Genomic DNA, 22809 nt, shown 5'->3' on the forward strand with positions numbered 1-22809 from the left:
ACGTGAACACATGAAGGGAAAAAGTCGTCACTAAATAAAGTTAAAATGACAATTCTCTCTGACTACTGTCCTAGAGCACTAAAAGAAAAGTCAAGCTGATATTTGAAATGTTTTACTATATAGAAGGCAACAAAAGTTTGACACATTTATGAGAGTTCATAGCAGAGTATCAGTGGTGTGGCCCTCAGGGGCCCGCATGGCACAGAACAATCACTGGGGCCAGAGAGACTGACTGCTGGTCCACAAGGACAAAACTCTGCACTGGAACTTTTAAAAGAGAAAAATTACAAATGACAAACAGCAAATAAAATATCCAATTGAACAGAATATGTCCCTTATTTGTGCCTGTGTAAATTCAGTCCGTGGAGGCACACCATATGTGCAGAACCACTTATACTGTACAGAACATGCAAAGTTAAGAGAAAGAGCTTAATAAAGCAGGTTAAAGTATGCACAAATTGCAACACACTGACTCCAGCAAATAGCCTCTCCCTACCTCTCTGTTTTTGGTCATTTAGAAATCAGGAGCAGAATTTGAAATGAATGTATTCGTTTAAACTCTTAAAAAAATTATCAATAGCCCAGGATTTGATCCGATCTCGCTTCTTTTTGATTATCTTCGCATGTACGGTCTATTTAAAGGCAAAAAATATATATTCATTTTTAAATACTCGATAAAAGTAGCTGACTTTTAATTAAGACTGTGAGATGCGATTGAAAGCTCATAGAAAAGCCAGTAAGTGGACTTTAAAGTGTAAAACTGTTCAACCATGCTATTTGACCTTTCAGTGGCTTCAACCAGACTGAAACCAACTTCCATATCCCAGATGTGGATCCAGTCCTTCAGTTAAAGTATGCACAAATTGCAACACACTGACGCCACCAAATAGTCTCTCACTGAAATGTGACTTAGAACTATAGAAAAGCTGTATATGCTTTACTGCTGAGCCTTACAATACATTCGAGTCAGAAATCTCTTTCACAACTTGAATAAATCATCTGACTTTGATTAATAACCTAAGAAAGTGGCACATACAGTATATCCCTGGTTGACTTGTACATACACGTCCTATTGTAGATTTAGTAGGTAAAATCTTGGGTTTAAAAGCTTATAACAATATAAAAGCCATTGTATTTAGGATTACCTAACAGTAAACAACCTGACATTAACATACATTGTATAATTAAAGCTGACATAACTGAGACGTTGACCCTAATTAAATGTATTATCAACAAATGACACATAATTGTATTAGGTTATTTAAAAGCAATAATATTAAAGGTGGGGTAGGTAAGTTTGAGAAACTGGCTCGAGATACACTTTTTGTTATATTCCATGGAATGCTCTTAACATCCCGATAGCAATGAATATCTGAAGTGCTTTCACAAAAAATCCATAAAAAAAATGTCATCTGTGGAAGCCGTGGCGCTGTAAAAAGTACGACCAATCATCTGAGCCGGCCCGGCTAAAATAACTGGATGGCCTACCTGCCTGTCAGCCTTCCATCTGTGCACAAACTGATCTCGTGCCCTCATTGGTCATGTGCGCGTTCGTGTGTGTTGGAGGAGGGGCTCTGTGAGGAAGTGGCAGATTTTTTCAAATTCTAGCGCACTCGAGCTGGTTTCTATAAAATTACCTACCCCACCTTTATGTTGAACCTAATATCAACTAACCTAATACAATTATGTGTAATTTGTTGACAATACATTTCATTAGTCAACTTTTCAGATTTTTCAATATATAAAATTAAGTTAAAATCATTTTTTTTTTTTTTAAATGTAACAATGTTTTCTAAAGCATAGTGGTGTACACAAGAATACATTAGCAGTCACTGTCCGGAGAGACGTGTCACTTCCTGTCAGCATTATGGGGAGAACAGCACGTCCTTGATGTAAGCCACGGTGGTGAAGTTCAGCAGCATGTCCACATGCTCGTTCCCGTCGAGCTCCTTCAACGTCACGGGCTGTTTCTGCCTCCCCACCCACCGGCCACACTGCTTGGCGCTCTGCAGGTTCACCGTCCCGTCCCCGTCGCTCATCACCACCGTGGGCTCCACGTCGGGGAACTTGTCAGTGTACTGGAAGCTGGCCTGCGTGGGGATGCCGCTGCCGTACAGGCAGTGGACGGCCACACCGGGGGGTCTGAGGTCGGCCACCAGCGGCTCTGTGTCCTGTCGCATCATCCAGCCGTCCTCGAAGTTGATGTCCTTGTAGAGGCGCTGGTAGTCCAGCACGGTGTAGTTAGTGGTGGGGGTCTGCACCAACACCTGGTGATGGATGGAGAAACATAACTGTTGCTCAGATTGTATATGCATGTATATTTATATAATTACCTCTATTATTTTGCCCTTGTGTTTCACTATGAATTGATAAAGGGGAAGCACTTGGATGACATTAAGAGGACATATCTAAGACCCCTTTATATATCACTGTCTTGCAATCAGCTTAATCTTTCTTTAAATATTATATATTTTTGGGTTTTTTATACCCCATTAATATGATTTATTACGATTTATTTTTCACATAGCTATAAAGCCAGATAATTTATTTTCTAAGTGCTTCACCATATTCACCAGTAAGTTTCTAACTTCTGTGAGCATTAAATTATAAATAAAGGTTTGAAGTTTCCAATGCTATACTGAAAACTCGGAAAGCCAAGACAGGTGGCCAAAAACCCAACCTGATCTTTGGCCCAGGAGTGGGCGTAGGGCAGCAGCCAGGAGGTGGAGACAGCAGAACGTTGTTGGGATCGAATCTTCAGCGGGCTGATCACCGGGATGTGGTTATTATCACCTGCAGGAACAGAGAAAAGAAACCAGTGACAGAGAAGTGAAACTGAGCATAAAGGAGAGTTTTACTGTGTGGCTTCCTAAAAAACATGTACCAACACACAGGAGCTGATGTACAGTGGGGCAAAAAATGATTTAGTCAGCCACCAATTGTGCAAGTTCTCCCACTTAAAAAGATCAGAGAGGCCTGTAATGTTCATCCTAGGTACACTTCAACTATGAGAGACAGAATGGGGGGAAATAATCCAGGAAATCACATTGTAGGATTTGTAATGAATTAATTGGTAAATTCCTCGGTAAAATAAGTATTTGGTCACCTACAAACAAACAAGATTTCTGGCTCTCACAGACCTGTAACTTCTTCTTTAAGAGCCTCCTCTGTCCTCCACTCGTTAACTGTATTAATGGCACCTGTTTGAACTCGTTATCAGTATAAAAGACACCTGTCCACAACCTCAAACAGTCACACTCCAAACTCCACTATGGCCAAGACCAAAGAGCTGTCAAAGGACACCAGAAACTAAATTGTAGACCTGCACCAGGCTGGGAAGACTGCATCTGCAATAGGTAAGCAGCTTGGTGTGAAGAAATCAACTGTGGGAGCAATTATTAGAAAATGGAAGACATACAAGACCACTGATAATCTCCCTTGATCTGGGGCTCCACGCAAGATCTCACCCCGTGGGGTCAAAATGATCACAAGAACCGTGAGCAAAAATCCCAGAACCGCACGGGGGGACCGAGTCCATGACCTGCAGAGAGCTGGGACCAAAGTAACAAAGGCTACCATCAGTAACACACTACGCCGCCAGGGACTCAAATCCTGCAGTGCCAGACGTGCTTAAAGAGCCTGTGACACGGTTTTCCCCCATCATCCAAACCCATCAATTTGAGTACATATTGTCCCCTTGAAAACCGTTACTGAACTGATTTTGGATATTTGTACTTTGATAACCATTAATCCTTCAATGTTGACCATTTTCTGGATCTTCTCGCGGATTCTTCAAGTCCCGCCAAATGATGGGTGACGTCATTGCGGGCACAGCGCTCCAGCTGCACCGTCCAGGATCCCAGCTTCTGCATGTAAACGCACGATGGCGCACACAGCAGCAAGCTCAGAGAGCTCATATGAGGCTGAAGAATCGGTTTATGTTGTATCTGTTAGAAGTTTAGGAATGAGGTGCGTCAATATGGGCGATCATATGGTCATGTAGCCAGTGGTGGAATGGGACCAAAAATCATCCCGGGACTCTCGACCGGCCCACTTCGGTACCGCTAGTAAATTGTCAACGGGGGGAGTGGGGGATGTCAGGGTGCTGTAGATAGTAAATGTAAATATGTAAATATTTGTGTCACTGCATCCTGGTAAAATACAAATATAATGTATAATGTGTGTGTCTTTAACATTAGCGCTGCTAGCCACCTGTGCCCTGTACTACGAAGCCAGTTCAACAGACCCTGGATATGTTTGAGTAACAAACTAACAACAACAAACTAACAAACGAGATCTCGCTAAGCGGTCCTACGACGCTGGTTATCAACTCGGTAAATCAAGCCAGGGTTTCTCTCTCCAGCTGAGAGCGCGTTCACGTCTAAGACACGAGTGGATCTGACTTTAATTACATTTGTCTCGAGTGTTTCGTCAACATAATGTGTTAAATAATACTTCTGCATCCAGTCTGTGACACTGTGAGTGTTGCACGGCCAGATGACGCTGGAGAAGCTGACTCAGATAAGGAAATATATGATATATTATGATCGATGATCTGATTGATGATGTAATATGAATGATAAGTGCGACACGTCGGCGTCTTCTCTGCATACGGCAGTTTAAACTGTATTTTCTTTATCCTGTAATATGACTTGAGAGATTTAAACTCCGCACACTGAGTTAATCTCTTTTCTATAGACACCGGAGGCGGGCAGCGTCAAGTAAAAGAAGTTATTTAGCCTTCTCAAACCTGAGCCTCACGCGCCGCCTATGGGGGATGTGCTAGTGACTTATCCGACCGGCCCACTTCGGTACCGGCCCATCGGGATTCGTCCCGATGGCCAGTCCGCCACTGCACCCAGCCCACGTAAACTGTCAACGGGGGGAGCCTCGCTGCGGGGAAACGGTGGACCTAGTGTCCCGATCGGAGTGGGAATAATAATAATAATCCGTGCATTTTATCCATTAATTTCCCCAACATTGTGGTAAAAAAAACACACGTTTAATCCATGTTGGTGTACTACAACTACAAAAAGCATCGGTTTGTTTTCTCATCAGGAAATGCAGACCGGCTCAAACAAACGATTTTTAATCATCATCCTCACTCATCATTTAATGTGTTCATATGTTCGCCGAATTGACATGAAAGCACTAATAAATGTAGTTTCATCCACTTGAGTTTACAACTACAAAAATAATCGATTTGTTTTTATATCACATCCTACGGGAGGAAATTCAGCAGCTCTCACTCCCGATTTTTAATCCTAATGTAATCATCATCTTCACCACGATCATTTATGTTTATGTCGCCGAATTGACATGAAAGCACTGACAAATATGAATATACTGTAGTCAACTTCATTAAAACGTTATTAACGTGCCTAATCTCAGTAATTCACCATTTCTACGCATGACAACACACTTTGTCCGTGTTTGGCTCTCGAAGCGTTCCCGCATTGACGTCACTTCCGGCTTCCCCCAAAACTTCAAAATGAGTCCAAGGAATTTCCCAGCGATGTTCGAAATTATTGATATTTAACGGAACGGTATCGCTTTTTCTTTTTTAAACTGACGGTTCGAGATTACTAGTAGCCCAATATTTCATTGCACAACAGTTGTTGGGATGCTGTCACAGGCTCTTTAAGCCAGTACATGTCCAGGCCCGTCTGAAGTTTGATAGAGCATTTAGATGATCCAGAAGAGGATTGGGAGAATGTCATATGGTCAGATGAAACCAAAATAGAACTTTTTGGTAAAAACTCAACTAGACGTGTTTGGAGGAGAAAGAATGGTGAGTTGCATCCAAAGAACACCATACCTACTGTGAAACATGGGGGTGGAAACATCATGCTTTGGGGCTGTTTTTCTGCAAAGGGACCAGGACGACTGATCCGTGTAAAGGAAAGAATGAATGGGGCCATGTATCGTGAGATTTTGAGTGACAACCTCCTTCCATCAGCAAGGGCATTGAAGATGAAACGTGGCTGGATCTTTCAGCATGACAATGATCCCAAACACACCGCCCGGGCAACGAAGGAGTGGCTTCGTAAGAAGCATTTCAAAGTCCTGGAGTGGCCTAGCCAGTGATTTTCTGGATTTTTTTCTTCCCATTCTGTCTCTCATAGTTTAGGTATACCTAGGATGACAATTACAGGCCTCTTTCATCTTTTTAAGTGGGAGAACTTGCACAATTGGTGGCTGACTAAATACGTTTTTGCCCCACTGTAACTGTCCTTTAAGCAACAGGGTCCGACTATAAAGTAAATTTATAGAGTAACAACGGCTGTTTCCTAATCATTTTAAACGGCACTCATTAACTTCCAATGAGAAATATGTAAACGTTTGAGGGTCTTTACTGTCCAGCAATGATCGCATAACATAAGTTGTTCGATTAGATAAGACCCCCTACATAAGCAAAACAGTTTCCACAAAGCAGTTCTATCTCTTACCAGAGATGAGCACCCGGAGGGTCTTGGCCACCCCGGCCCACGGTGATCCCAGAGAGATGAATGCTTTGATGTATCGATCCTTCCAGGCCTGTGGCTGCTGGTTGAGGAAGTAAAGGGTGTACATGTTGCCCATGCTGTGAGCAATGAGCACCACGGGCCCTCCTGCCTTCTCCGCCATCTCTTCAATCATCTTCTGCAGCGCCAGGAAATACTCCTTATTTTCATCTGAGAAAGGACACACCACAAAGAAGATTAGTAAACATGACTGGTCCGGGGCCCCAAGCAGTTGCCTGCCTTGCCTGTTCGCAAGCGGCGGCCCTGACTGTGCAGCCCTTATTCGTTCCTTGGGTATGTGGCTGTCTGAAATGTGTTTTCTGTGTTTGCTCATCCATGGTGTTCACATCTTATTTCCCTCATGATATGTTTTATAATATATATTTTGTTAAACTCTCTAGAGACATGTTAAAAACCGCCATGATTTCCACCTGGACACAAACCACATACAGGTTCTCCAATTATAGATTAGTTCATGATTGTTTTAATAAATCATTTTTTTAAAAGACAAGAATGAGGAAGTGTCATTTGGGTTTTACTAGTGAAGGCTCATAATTTAGGGTAACGGTCCAGGGTTTTAAAGGTTCCATGTCGTGGCCATTTCCACTGATCATAATTCCATTGTTGAGGTCTACTAGAATAGATTTATATTGTTCAATTGTCCAAACTCACATTTGTTTCTCATACAGCATCTCTGTAAAGTATGTGTATTCACTCTCTCCACTAAACGGCTCGTTGCAGCTCTTGCCCCCCCCCCCTCCCTGTGAGCCCAGTGTGTTCCGATTGGTCGGGACCAGTCGGGACATTGTGAATCGCGCTGAGCTCCGTGGAGGTGTGATTTCCTTGTTTAGCGATACACATCCAAACTCACCCTGAGCACACACAAAGTCACAGCCGAAGTAAAAACGATAAGTGTGGCTTGATATTGAGAAAGAAAAAGGTTGATAGACGCTGTGAGAATGGGTCTGCAGAGAGAATTTCGCCGCGATCACAACTGTCTGTTATCAGCAGCAGCCAGGAAGGAGAGATCAGCAGAGCTGCCTGCACTGAGTGTGTGAGGAAGTCCGTGGATTGGTCCATTTGGACCAATCAGCGGGGGCTTAACGTAACGGCTCCGCGGACGTAACGTAACGGCTCCACGGATTGGTCCATTTCGTTCCGGGGACGCCACGTGACATCATGCGTACCCGGAAGAATCAAATGGACAATGACGTATCTCCAACGAGGCGTTTTGGGGAGGTATTTTCTGTGTTAGAGTTTTACTCGCTACAGGGTGTACTTTGAGGGTTTTGACTCTGCAGACCGTTTACATGCATAAAAACCTTCATAACACACAAGCAAAACATGACATGGGACCTTTAATGTAAGTTTGTGCATGGTGGCTTACTGGGGGCTTTCCTCCAATCATAGGGCGCTCCTCTGACATCATCATCTCTGGTGTAGCCCCACTCTACCATCGCCTGCACTATAGTGAAGAAATAAATGCCTAGGAGAAACACACAAAGACAAATATTAGGAACAAAAAAAATCCCTGACACATTTCATTCTTGTTTTTCTACCCTAGTAAGGACCCATTAAAAGGCAAGGACATTTTGCTTGGTCCCCACTTCTCCAAAGAACGGGTTTGGACCTTTTACTCACCCACACTACGTTTACTGGGGTCCAGATACTCCAAAGAATACGTCTGTCCGAATCCAGGGACATGGATTTCCACACCCGGGGGGGACGAGCTGCTGTGTGTGGTACTGTTGTAGATAAGCCTACCACACACACACACACACACACACACACACGTCAATTTTGCTTCTTTGGTAAACCAAATGCATTTACACTCACAGATACATCTTACTACAAGGCCCGGATACACTTCCCATTTATAATCACCCACATCCTTGAATCACTCGCAAACCGATGATTCATCATGTGAAAGAGGATGTGTAAAACGAAGTGTCGCACAATGAAATCTAGATTTGTTTGAAGCTATAAAACTCTGATTAATTAATAGGCCCATAAACTGCATTTTGGTTAATTTATTTAATAGCAAATTCAAAGAGGATATAGAGACATTTTTCCTTCACTAAGTATCATAAAGTAATATTGATCGCACAATGTGATGGCTATAGAATAATGAGACCATCTGCATTCTGATTGGTTCCATAAAGGTCATATTATCACTTTGCAATTCTGTCTGCCACCAGGTACGGTTTCCTGGCAAATATTGGCATATAAAACAAAGTCTTGAAAAACAATATGTATTGTGTCCTTGTTAGTGTTGCCAACATTTTTTCTAATAGCTAAAAGTGGTTTTACTTTGTATTATGGATGTAATCGCACAATAATTCTAATAAAGCTTAGTGGTTGTGTTGGTTACGGCAAGGACACACTGGCAAGAGGGGAGGAGGAGCCCGGCTGATGGCAGAAAAGCCTGAGACTGACATTTTGATAGGTTTAAAAATATGGTAGGTTGAAGCTCTTAGTTCAGTTAAATTGGCCAGAGTGGATTTATGTTATTGAACTAAACATCGTCCACTGACTCAGAGTTCCATTTAGCCTCACGGCACGCAACTCGACATGAATAAACCCGTAGAATGACTCATGTCTCATGGGAATGAAGTGAGCTGCAATTTGCCTCGCCATTAACTTCAGCCATAAATCAGTCAAATCATAGTCACATGTTTTAGAAACCTTACACGTTCCAGGGATCCAATGCCTGCAGAATTTGCCGAAGAATATTGTCACATTCATATTTTTTCTTCGGTATGAAAATAATCCAATGTCAACATTGTCTGACTCAACATTAAACTTCTTATTTACATCCATAAAGGCTCTTCGGCCAACAATGTATATTATGGGAACTGCAATTTTCAAAACTTAAATAAATAAAATGATAAATAATATAAAAATCCCAGGAAAAAAGACCCAGAATAGTTATAGGAGTTACACAACCCGTTAGCACATTATGGTTTCATTTATATTTGGATTTCAGTTCTGGTGTGACCGGTAATGTCAGAACTCTTTGGATGGATAATGAGTGACTTCACCACCGAGGCAGGTTGCTGCATGAATAGCTCGTCTCTACTTACTACTAATAAGAATACTCTTTATACTAATACTTTTAGCATGATCCTGCAAGCGTCATTACCCAAGATAGCTTTATGCCCAAAGTATTATTTGTTAACAGGATTATGAGCAAGACTTTTCAAGATTGAACCTAAAAACACTAACATGTATTGAATGTACTCCCATCATAAGTGCACTTATATTGAAATATTTCACAATGAAATGTTTTAATTATAGCTCAATTATTTAAAAAACAGTTTACAATTCAACTGTATTTGCAACAACAACAAAATCATACAATCTAATTCCTGGTGTGTGTTTCCCTAACTCTAAGGAGAAGCCTGAGCTTTACATGAACTATTGTGCATCTGCTAAACTGCCATGGCAGCCAGTCAAAGGATCAGCCAGTTGCACAAGATGTCTTCTCAGGTTGCCCTCATTTCACAACGTTGGTCAAGATAACCAATCCGTTAGCTGCGGTTGAATGTTTATCATTTATTTAGCTCATTTCAGCCTGGATAAATAAAAGCACATTGTATTATTAGGGAGCAGAGCAACAATTCAATATTATTGAAAATAAGCACAACAATGTTTTTAAGAAGGAGATTTTGTAGTTTCTTAGGTCTAAATAACAATAGTAAAACATATATCTTCTCAGAATTACAGGATGTTATCCCAGTTGAACACCATTTAAGCTATCTAATAATCTGCTCTAATAGGTTTTGTAAGATCTGATCAGTTGAATGGCTGAATGTGTGACCTGTAACTCTTTCAGTTGAGTGGGGATGGACACATGTAAGGAATGCTAACTCTTCCTCTGTACCTTGTTGATTAATGGGGGTTCAAAGGTCTGTGTTTCCAATGCAGGTTGATAACTGTTCATGCAGAGGTCATTGAACCCAGGTACCCCATCTCTGTCCTGTTGACAACCCCTCCAGGGATTTGCACTTTTGGAATGTGCCCCACAGAATGTTTTTTTGTTTGTATTCCCACATAAACAGCATCGGTGAAACATTTTAGGGTCACCTTAGTGCAGAAAAATAACATTCAATAATTCTAAAATGTAATATTAGTGATCTCTTCACACAAAATAAAATAGAGGCAGGAAAACAAACATCATATTTCTCTGTTGTTCTGATGGCAAACATGACAAACAAACGTTACGAGAGAACATCTTGGTGAGTTCCTGACGGACAAACAGTACTTTATGTGCACATAGAAACCCATGGCGTACCTTATGTTGTCAATCCAACAGTCAATGGCTACAGGGATCAGCAGCTCCAGGTTGAGCCACAAAGTGAAGAAGTCCGTCTTCTTATAGCAGATGTAATGGACCACACTGGGTTTATCCAGCTTTGCCTCCAACTGGTTTCCCAAATCCCCCGGAACTGCAATGAGCAACATTAGCGATGAGTTGCCGTAGTAAAGACTCACAGTAGCAATTAGGCTCAAAAGTGTCAAATTAGCCACATTAGCAAAGAGTCACATAAGCAAAGCCATATGTGCAATTAGCTACATTAGCAAAGAGTAACATTAGCAAAGAGCTACATTAGCAATTAGCCACATTCAGAAAGGGCCAAACTAGCAATTAGCCACATTAGCAAGGAAAAAGTCACATTTCCAGTGTTGCACTAGCAATTGGCCTTATTAGCAAAAGTGACATTAGCAATGAGCCAGATTAGTACATTTTCAAAAAAGCAGTTAAGAGATAAACCAGCATTTAGCCTAATTAATCAAATGATCAAAGACTCACATTATCAAAGAGTAACATTAGAAAAGAGCCACATTAGCAATTAGCAAAGAGTCATGTTCGCAAAAAAAAAACATTAGCGATTAGCCACCTTTCTGTAACTGTGCTTCCACTGCAAGATTGTCCAAGATGACATGTGGACTGTGGATAGATTTAAATTATAATACATTCTGATGGCAATTCGACTTGTTTTTAGCAAGACTTGAATTAAGACAAGAGAGGTAGCTTTTAAAAACATGCAGATTTAAAAGGTAATAACTACTTTCCACCCATGCACCTTTTGCTTATATTTGGCACTGTATCACATTATCCTGTTCAATCCTATCTTAAAACATTCACATTTCTTTTAATATACTTTATTGTTGTACTTGTATATGTGTCCTGCCATTGTTCATCTTAGCTCTGCTGCAAGCCACATTTCTCCCACTGGAACATTAAGGAAGTGATGTTAACAATCCCAAGCTGTAAAGTCATGTATTGGGCCAGTTCTCAATGATGAATGCCCAGTAGCATCCATCATTGAAAGAATGAAACTAAGAAGATGTATTCTCTCTATTTGGTCACATTTGGAAAAAAGGTTGTGCAGCATGTTAAGCAATAAATGTGTCATTTGTTTCAGTGCTTTAAGAAAAACAGTATGATGTTCCTGATTACTGGGCTTACATTTGACATTAAGAAAGTGGTATATGGGGTGAGTTCGAGTCAGTGTTCATTTATCAGAAAGGTTCAAATTTGGTCTAGCATGATAAATATTGACCACTTCTACAAAGTGGACTGGAAATCGGAAAGAAAAAAAACCTTCAGGTTGTTAATGTGACAAACTTACAAAAACCGCACAAAGGCTTTTGTCTATGAATGTTATAAATTGCACTAATTTGAGAAGTGTTTTTCCATTCTCTATTGATGTGTGTTATACCACTTAAACAATGTTATACAATCTGCAGAAACTTGGTTTGTAATAGCATCAACATGAGGTTAAGTAAGAATTATTTCAAGACACCTTTTCTCACAAGTATATAACCACATTCTTAGCAAACAAACTGCAACAGATCACTGTAGGTCGAGCAGCTATAAAGGCTCTTATGACACACTCATGAGGACAGACAGAGGCTGTGGTTGGAAACAATGATAAGATTGCTCTAAACCCAAGAACCTTTCAAAAAGGAGTTGTGTAAGAGGAGAAATTGCAGATATGTAAACTGTTTAGGGGTAATGTTATATCTCTAAGCATGGATTATAGATTGAAATTTAAATAAAAAGGCATACAAGTGTATTTTAGGACAAAGTTAGATAGAGCCTTCCTCTGTAATCTGGACACATGATTGGCTGCATGAATAACTCAAGTCATATGATCACTGCTCTGCCTGTAAACAAACACACTATCACATTGAAGAGGAGAACAACCTGCATTATGTATGCAAATAAAAACGGGTTAAATGTTAACTAATCTTGTAAATATGTGCACATTAGTGTGGTAATAAGGGCTCTCCGAAATACATTCCCTGACAGTACCGAGCCAGACTACTTTCACAAATATACAAATTTAAATACATTCCTTGACAGTCCTATTAAATCCTCAACAAGCGATGACCAAATACATTTTCGGAACTTGTTTTTCTATTCGGCACCAACTTCAATGATTGAAATTGAATTTCTTCAGGTTAATGTTGACATGTAAGTAACCAGTGGTACACACTGTTCTCTACGACCAATGTTTGGGCGTTTTGTTGGAAGATGAAAATGAAGCAACAGGCCAAACATTTACTTCAGTTAAAAAGTTTGTAATCGACGTATGCACACATTTGATATTTATATACCAGCCGAATATTAATTTGAACATTGCTGAGATTTATATGAAGCGTTATAAGGTTTACAAAAAGCCCAACAATATGTAATTGGCTGTAGAGCCGATGAACGGGAGTCAGAGGCGGTGTAAACTTTAAACGATAAACATTGAGGGGAGTTTGGCCCATCTTGAATATTACCCACGGTAGCTAGCTGTTGATGTGCTGGTTGCCGGGCTGCAATTATAAAGCAACAGACAGTAACAAGAGTAAAAACAATGAAGAAAACACTTACTGAGGACCACGGGGGGTCTCGGAGGCTGACACGATTTGCCACCGAGACATTTCTCTAGCGTTCTCCCGCTGCTCCGAGTCGAAAATAACAACAATAACAACCCGACTTGGAGCAGCGAAGATAGGGCGGTTATCCGGTGCCAAGCCGCCATGGCTCCAGATGTCTCATAGCCGGGCGGTCATGGCTCTTCGGTGTGTGTCGGTCTTTGGCGGATTCTCTCTGGTTTGCTGTTAAAGCTCTCTGAACAGATGTACCTCACCGTTGATTGATGAACAGTAAACAAGGTAGTGATCACGAGGTAAAGATTACAGAGCAATGCACCCAGCAACACGACTTTCAGCTATCAAGGCAAAAGTAATCGACCGCAGATGTAGTCGAACAGACGCAAAGCGAGATAAAGTGTGACAATTGTCTTAAAGATCCCATGTCATGGCCATTTCTACTGATCATAATTCCATTGTTGAGGTCTACTAGAATATATTTAAATTGTGCAATTTTCCAAAATCACATTGGCTTCTCATACAGCATCTCCGTATAGTATGCAGGGCCGTCCCTGGCCAACTTGGGGCCCCAAGCGACATTGTGAGATGAGACACCCCCCCCCCCCCCAACCGACAGGAGTAAAAACTATTTTTTTGGAAACAAAGTACTTTGCAAATATAATTCCTGTTTATTATTATTATCGACACAGTTACTTTGTTATACAGTGAGGTAAATGTGCATGTATGTCGTTCAGTATGCGTTTACAGGTGAATACGTCTGCATTTCCTGCCAAATACTAGCCTCAATTTTTTTTAAATATAATTAATGCAAATAAACTACTTCTACTAATAATCATAATCAATTCAATTATATAAATACTATGTTACTTTATTATAATATAGTCAAGACAAAACATGCTTATTACATGCTCAAAAACTGATATTTCTTAAATCTGTATTCAAATATAGTTCCCTCTGTCTGCAATGTATCAACAACTACACACACATTTCTATCAGTATTTCTCTGTGTTGTGGTTGACATGATGATGATGACTGTTAGGAGTTAAGGGGAGAGGCTGAGCATCACCATGAAATGTGCAAATTGCACGGAGAACTGCGCTGAGAACTGCGCACAAGCCGAGCTCATAAGCCGAGGCCCCCTGTGCGAGGCCCCCTGCGCTAGGCCCCCTGCACAATGTGAGGCCCCATACAGCCTGCATGATCGGCCTGGAGGGACGGCTCTGATATTATGTGTATCCCCAGGCCCACCAAGTTTACTCATTGGCCCACCCTGAGAAAGCTTTGGTGTAATTTTTTTAATTAATTTTTTTATTATTATTATAAAAAAATGTATTCACCAATTGAGAATATCCATGCATTCAAAGTGAAATTCAAGTGAACAAATATCGAGTTGAATTAATGTTGTATGTGTTTTATCCTCTGAACCGAACTCATTTACGGTAAAAACTGGTTGTTGCACTCCAAATTATCTGAAAGCAAGGTGCTTCTCATCGAGGTGGTATGGAGATTTTCCCTGGGTGGAGTACAGCGCAAGTAGGGAGTAGGGACGTGCTTTTCTGCAAAATGTGCAGACATTTCCCCAGCCCAGGAGCTGAAGGTGCATTTACGATGGATATGTAGACTGGAAGCACCTGCGTAACTCGTTGGAGATTTTTTTTAAATAAAATAATACTTTATTCCGAGTGTTCTTGCTTTTTTCTTTGGAAGTCATCACATAACGGCATTGTAATACACAGTTTGTCTGCATTAAATATTACATATCTGCCGTAGATATTTATTTATAGAGCCCTGCCAAAACTGATTACGTGACATGGATCATAAATAAATTAGCAATTAAACAACATCTTCTATTTATTTTCACACAATACGTCTCCTTGCAGTATCAACACTAATTCGGCTGACTTTTATATTTGATCCAATTGGTAGGTAGGCTGTATTTACACCATAACGGTACACAGCTGATAGAAAGGGATTTTTTTTGTAGTTTTTAAAGATATTATTTACTACCTTTCCAACTCCTCATGCAGTTGACTGTTACAGGTTCATGGTACAATGCATAAGCTTCAAATCGAGAGACTGAAACTGTATTTTCCTTTACCGTTCTGTTTTTTACATTACATTACATTGCATTTAGCTGACGCTTTTATCCAAAGCAACTTACAATAAGTACATTCGACCAGGAAGATACAACCTTGAAGAAAACAGAATCATATAAGTACATCAGGTTTCATAGAGCCAAACATTTCAAGTGCTACTCAACTGGCTATAGATAAGCCAGTCCTTTATTAGTATATAAGTGCTCTGTTAGCAGTTATTTGTTAGTAATTGATTTCACAATAAAGTTAATAGTCTTATTATGTTTGATATTATTATGTTTTATTAACTACACCACTGGTTTTTTGACCCGCACCGCCTAGTGGTTAAAGCACGTTATTGAATGTTTTTGTGTTTGTTGAAGTTTTATTTGATGAAAACATTTAAATATTAAGAGTAGCCTACATACAAAATTAGAGGAAAGTAGAAGGCATGATAGAAATATAGAATATAAAATATCAAGAAGATACTGTAGTGATCTCTACAATAAAACAGTTTAGTGCAGGACGTCCAAAGATATTAACAGGAGGATGTGCAAAACAGACAAACTAATAAGGCTTTATTTAAACATTAAAGAATACTTTAAGTTAAGGTCTTCTTTTGAATAAGAAAAACACGTTGGGGTTATCCACAGATAAATATGAAGTCTGACAACATACTTAACGTCCAATATATTGCATAGTTTATTTTGGCACTTGACAATCACCTTCCCTGAATTTGACTCAGGTGTAACTAAAGTCTGATTTAAAGGTTGTTTATATTTCACATCATTAATCAGAATCTGCAAAGTAACTTAAATAAATGTAGTGGAGTAAAAATACCAGGTTAACCTCTGAATTGTAGTGGAGTAGAACAAAGTAGTATGCTGCTGTAACAAAAACATTTCCCAACTTGGGATCAATAAAGTATATCTTATCTTATCTTAAGATGATCGATGGCTACTGCCATATTTGCAAAATGTGCCTCTGAACCTTGACAAGTGCATGTTTCAGGCTTATCAATGAACAACAGGAGGGGTCACAGACATAAGACCAGCTATTAAATAAAGCTCTTCTGACCTTAGGTGTCATGAGGGTATATTAATTCACCCATTAATTAATTATATGTTTTAAATTTGATAACACCACTGTGTTTCGTATCCCCTAAACCTCCAGGGTGTACACAGTTTAATACTGGCAACTTCTAATTGTGGGAAATACGAAAACGTCTTATAAAGAGACGTGCCATAGAAAATGTTGCGAAACACACAATAGCCATCATGTGTAGTTCTGGGGGGGGGGGGGGGGGGGGGATGGAGCCGGGGGCTGGACCCGTCTAATTCCAGTTTTGGAAAGTCTGCCGTGGTTCCATTCCATTTTATAGAGCTGTGACGCTCAGCGTAACCTTGTCGCACTGCCACTCCAACATCCAATCACAGGGCTTGATGACTAATCACGGCAAGGCCGATGTTGTAGTCCCAAATGATACCTGGGGATTCTGGGTAGTCCAGTGTCTTCGGAAACTGTAGTGTCTTAACTCCGAAAAAACTATTTGTTTCTCTGAATCGAAGGTTAAAAACACAGAAGCATTGTCCACAATTTAAACCAATCAATATTGTGTAATTAACAAGGATAAACTGATGTTTTTTAGTGGATGAGTAATGCAGATATCACTGTGTATTTGACAGTAAGGGGAATATATCCGGTTTTATTATGAAAACTTCGAGACCAGAAAAACTGTTTTCACCCACGCTAACTTTACATGGAAGCTGCATACATGTTATCCTGGCGAGACCTCAAATCATCTTCGTAATATCTATCAAACTATAGATCCTACACATCGACTGGACGTGGATTCTAAGAGTACAATATACACTTCTCGCCAGAAATCGAATGAAAAAGCATTTTAATGGCCAAACTATTCCACAATTTAGTATTGTCCAGAGAGGGTTATTTGTGAATAAACGTGCCTCCGGAGCGTTTGCAATGAATGGGCCGGGAGCATGTTGTTTCTTACAACAAAGTAAAGTGTAGTGATGTTACGTATTGCGCCGAGGCTTCGGAGCGTGTGTCGAGTAATCCCCGAAGCTTTTTGTGAAGCATGTATCGAGGCTTGTATCGTTTTGGGCCAGTGACGTCATCGATGACAAACGAAGCCTCGCTGCCTGTCGATACCACGTGACTGCTTCAGAAAGTGCTTGAGATCGGTTGAACCGTTGAACCACAACGCTCATAATACCCATGGATGTATAATAAGAACCATATTACCCCTCCTGTACCCAGGCCCGCTGGTGACACGATGTAATTAAAAGAGCTCAGACCCTCACTCATATAGAGGTCGGAACATGTCATAATAAATAGATACAAGCATAAATAAATGTAGGAATAAAAACATCAATAAATACAGGAATACATATGTTGCAATTTTTTCCGGGAGCTTTAGTGTGTGTGCTGTGGCTCAACTGGAAAGCAGCTGACTCATGACCGTAGGGTCCCTGGTTCAACGACTCGTCAATACGTCTTTTTTGTTGTTTATAAAAGCTACAGCTAAATGAGATAAAGTAGTTAATGAATGTATTCTTTGATATGGTTTAGCCTTTCTCAGGCTACAACATGGTTAAGTTTATGAATATTATTAAGGAATACAAATCCCTCTTTGCAATGTTTACCAGCCTCCTTAGGCTTTTCAATCACAATCATTAAACTGGAATAAATACAATATTGTTAACATGAAAATATGATTTTCTGTTCGTTGTTTAGAGTTATTCTAAGGCTTTACTCAATGAGAACTCGGTATGAGATAGAGCACACTGTTGAGAAGTCCAATCTGCCTGTTTTACACACTTTGACCAACAGGGGGGTTTGTGTTCAAATGAAGCCCATGATGAAGCCTCATGAGATGAACCCTTTTGCGAACCAATTGGCTGGAAAGCTTCAAAGCTTCATAAGGCTTCATCTCGCCATCACTAGTAAAGTGTATGTTGTTTCTTACACCTCTAGTGGTCGTGTAAGAAACAACATACACTTTACATACTGTGAGACAGTGACCCTTTTAGCGGCTGGATTTCCAGTGAAAGAACCACACACGAGAGGAGGTAGAGTTGCACACCATAGTGTCTTTATTTCACACACTACCATAAAGAACAGCCAGCCAGCATGGAGGTGTTCAACCATCTCCTCCGACTGAAGACTGGCTCTTTTATAGAGGATCTTATTGGGAGAAACCATTCACAGGTGAGCAATTATTGATACACATGTCATCATAATTGGTATAACGATAATGTATAACATTCGGTGCATGTATGATCAGTGGTTTATAGCCAGCTGTTAAATTAACCCCAAACCCCACATTATAACCGACCATAATATATAGAAATGCATTCCCAACTACAACAGAAACCCCTACGCCCATCCCGCCACTTGGTTCGTCCCGGAACCTTCCTTAGTCAGTGTTGGTTTCCCCCGAGGACCTTTTGGCCAAACACACTGGAGCGGACACCGGACGAAACAACATGGGTAAACAATGGACGTAAAAGTTACACAGTGTTCACTTCTACAATTAATGCAACTTAACGTCATGATGTATACACGCTAAAACAGGACATCTGCACACAATGATTAATCTCATCCGCTGTCAATCTTACACAATCATAAATACTCTCGGCGTTCTCGCTATAACTCCCCTCTCTTTTCAGGTGGAGCTGAGGACCGACCAGCATCTGCCAGACGACATTCCAAATAATACGGTTTAATCATTTAACAACGACTACATCAATAAATAGTATATATTATATAAAAATGTGCAAATAGGCCATGTCAAAACTGTACTGTGCAAATCATGCTAATAAAGTGCAAACTGTTCACTAAAGTGCTGAGTGACATTCTTACTGTGCAAAAGGAAGTCGTTATATAAAGTGCAAACCCACATGTGCAATATTACAAGGTCCCCAAAGCCGTCAGTCTATAGTAACGAAGTTACCTTCGTTACACATACACACAGGTAGAAAACAATGGAAAATGAGAAATCTCCAACGAGGCGTTCTGGGGCAGCATAGACAGGTCTTTTCTGTGTTAGAGTTGTACTCGCTACAGGGTGTACTTCGAGGGTTTTTGACTGCAGACCGTATTACATAAACCTTCATAACACACAAGGGGACGGGTAATAACCGGAAAAGCATGACATGGGCCCTTTAAGTAAACATTTGATAAGCGTGATTTTTGTGTAATGATAGTCTTTATTGTAAGTGGAAACATTCAAAAACATTTGGCACATTTACAAAACAGTATAAATTCACATCACTAGCTTAATGTATCTAAGAATATAAATATTTCTATTATAAATCTTAATAGAAATATTACAATGACAGCATAAACAATAAAAACAAAAATAAGCTACAAGTTAGGTCACTTTATCAAACCAAACCAAACAGTCATACTCTCAACCTACCAAAGAGTTTGTAGAGATTGTAAAGATGTATCAGGATCTGAAGTTGTCTTAGTGGACTGTAAGAAAACTACACATACTACAACATTAAATAATCCACCATTAGAACAAATATACTATTACTATGTTTGTAATTATTGGGATAATTATGCGTACCATGATCATTGCCATAAGCCTCATCATGGTGACCAACAAATATACGGAACAAACTAACTACACAGTTTATATAGGAGAATAAACAGATCAGGGTCAAACAAGTCATCAGCCTTTAGTTTAGATAAGGGGGTCATGGTTAGCTTTGTTCCTGGCCCAGATACGTTTAAAAGAGTTACCTTGGCCAAGAGGGGGTGCTAATAATGTTGGACATGTGCTAATGCTTGACATTTCAACAGATTTAGAAGTCTACTATAGAAAATAAAGAACCTCATGTCACATGTTTTATTGTTTAATCTCCTAACTGCTCTTCTATTCCGCTCCATATCGGACATCAATCTCCTTGGGAACGTCTGATTGGCCCTCCATGATTTGTTGGACTTGGGTGATCACCTTTTCGTGGAACACAATGTCCAGGTGGGGCAGCCCTCGGTACTCGGTCACATGCACGGGCTGCTCCTGCTGCTCCGCCCACTGTTTGCAAAGGCTCATGCTAAAGCTGTCCACCGTGTCGTCCCCATCGGCGTAGACAAAGTCCACCGGGTCCTTGTTTGGAAACTCCTCGTCGTATATGTATGTCACAGGAGTTGGAAGGCCCACGCCGTACATACACCACACCTCGACACCGGGAGGGTAGAGGTCTCCAGTGAGGTTCTTGGTGTCCTCCCACATGTGCCTGCAACCAACAAGAAGATTATGGGGTTGTAAAATCGAATAGATACAATGGATCATATGACTACTTGTGAAAAGGGTTTTTAGTATTGTTTAATCGGCTTTCAATGATTTAATCATTGGGGGAAATGGCCAAAATGTAGTGTGTAAAGTGTAGCAAGGGGGATATCCACACCAAAACGTTCTCTTCCTTTTGCCAGTCATTGTTTACAATTCGATCTGCAACTCAAGAATGGAATTTGAATTGAGGGACACAAATTCATCTAATTTAAAGAAACAGATATCTTCATATGAATGCAGATAAATAAATAAGAAACGCTTAGTTGGATTGGACAGCAATCAGGTTCCGACCCTCACAAAACAGTGATTGGTCGATGTGTTGCCTTTCTTTCAAACAATCAATCAATGTTTATTTATATAGCCCAATATCACAAATGTTACATTTGTCTCAGTGGACTTCACAGTTTGTACAGAATATCAGTATGACAATATGACACCCTCTGTCCTTAGACCCTCACATCGTACAAGGAAAAACTTCCGGAGAAAACCCAGTTTAAAGGGAAAAATGGGAGAAACCTCAGGGAGAGCAACAGAGGAGGGATCCCTCTCCCAGGACGGACAGACGTGCAATAGATGCCGTGTGTAAACTGAAAAGATAATACATTTACAACATAGGTAGTCCAAATGTTTGGAAATGCATGTGTCTATAATAAGAAGATGAATCCACGAGGATATCCATCCAGGACCGATGATCCAGGACCACAGCCACGACTCAAGATCCAGGGCTCGCGATCCAGGACACAGGACCGCAGGATCATCCATGACTCCGGATCCCGGCGTATATAGACACCAAAAAGAAAGACATTTGGGGAAGCTGGGTTAATCGGAACATGAGTGTACACAGGTACAGACAGAGAGAAGGAAGAAGTAAGATGTCCCCCGACAAACTAAGCCTATATCAGCAAAACTAGGGGCTGAATCTAATCAGCCCTAACTATAAGCTTTATCAAAAAGGAAGGTCTTAAGCGCACTCTTAAAAACGGATAGAGTGTCTGCCGCCCGAACACAAACTGGAAGCTGATTCCACAAATGTGGAGCTTGATAAGAAAAGGCTCTGGCTCCCATTGTACTTTTAGAGATTCTAGGAACAACCAACAACCCTGCATTCTTGGAACGCAATGCCCTAGTAGGACAGTAGGGTATAATGAGTTCTTTAAGGTAAGATGGCGCCTGCCCATTAAGGGCTTTGTAGGCGAGAAGAAGAATTTTAAATTCTATCCTGTGTTCTATAGGGAGCCAGTGTAAGGCAGCCAGAACAGGAGTAATGTGACCTGCCCGCCTCCAGGACCCTGAGGCGGGAAGATAGTGGCCGACCCCTCCCATGACACAACAAATGGCCCACATTTGTACAATAGAAACTTGAAATCTTGTAGTGCAGGACAAAATACTAATTGGCTTAGCCTTCCAGGTTTGTCAGGGACACAGCAGTAAGGCAACAGGACACAGGAGTGGTTTAAATAAACTAGGGTTTTTATTTACCCAAAAGTCCACAAAGAACATCATACAATAACTAGGCCTATAAAAGAGGTCAACAGAAAATACCTCAAAGAAACATAACAGGTGTTAACTCAACAAAACTGACCTGCTACAATGATAAAACCAAGGAACCTGTATAGTGACTTGGCCAAACCAAGTTGAACCCAAGGGATAATTAATAGTCACATCATACACAAAGGACACTGACAAAACCCAAATCCCCCCTTTGACATGGAAGTAGGTGGTTTGTCCCAATCTGTCCCAATTGACTCCTTGCAGTATTTATGAGTCCTCAGCGCTCGGCCACGCCCTTTACTGAACCAGGAAGTAACCCCAATGGACATGGTAACTCAAGAGACAAAGAAAGTAATTAATACAAACAAATACTTGTTAGCTGTGCTAAAATATTTGAAGTAATGTCAGATTACAATCAAATAAAGAGTTTACCATTTAAAGCAAATGTGTGGTGTTAATTGGCATGTTTTATTGTAGCTGCACTGAAGCAAAACTACTGAAGATGAGGATGCATCGTAGTTGG

General features: G+C 40.5%; 2 protein-coding genes across 4 annotated transcripts in view; both read right to left on the bottom strand.

Annotated features, from left to right (window-relative positions):
- Nucleotides 1–96: 96 nt before the first annotated feature.
- pla2g15 (phospholipase A2, group XV) lies at nucleotides 97–13803 on the bottom strand. 2 transcript variants are annotated; one of them, XM_034085451.2, is made up of 8 exons: nucleotides 13393–13533; nucleotides 11405–11454; nucleotides 10798–10951; nucleotides 8145–8263; nucleotides 7891–7989; nucleotides 6450–6674; nucleotides 2681–2793; nucleotides 97–2267 (listed from the first exon to the last, which is right to left on the bottom strand). In XM_034085451.2, exons 1-8 carry the CDS (start codon nucleotides 13440–13442, stop codon nucleotides 1866–1868), a joined length of 1212 nt encoding a protein of 403 aa, XP_033941342.1. In that variant the 5' UTR covers nucleotides 13443–13533; the 3' UTR covers nucleotides 97–1865. The 2 variants fall into 2 exon arrangements, with proteins under 2 accessions (XP_033941342.1, XP_033941341.1); XM_034085450.2 differs by lacking the exon at nucleotides 11405–11454 and having other exon boundaries at nucleotides 13393–13803.
- A 5890-nt stretch (nucleotides 13804–19693) lies between these two features.
- The window catches only part of LOC117448087 (phosphatidylcholine-sterol acyltransferase-like), a 41733-nt gene continuing 38617 nt past the window's right edge, over nucleotides 19694–22809 (bottom strand). Inside the window, exon 6 of one of the 2 annotated variants that reach the window (XM_034085199.2) lies at nucleotides 19694–20739. In XM_034085199.2, the coding sequence (XP_033941090.1) occupies nucleotides 20376–20739 (364 nt within the window). In that variant the 3' untranslated portion in view covers nucleotides 19694–20375. The remainder of the gene's footprint in view (nucleotides 20740–22809) is intronic. The other variant, XM_034085197.2, reaches the window with a different exon arrangement.

Source organism: Pseudochaenichthys georgianus, chromosome 6, assembly GCF_902827115.2.
Source record: "Pseudochaenichthys georgianus chromosome 6, fPseGeo1.2, whole genome shotgun sequence".
Taxonomy (NCBI): Eukaryota; Metazoa; Chordata; class Actinopteri; order Perciformes; family Channichthyidae; genus Pseudochaenichthys; species Pseudochaenichthys georgianus.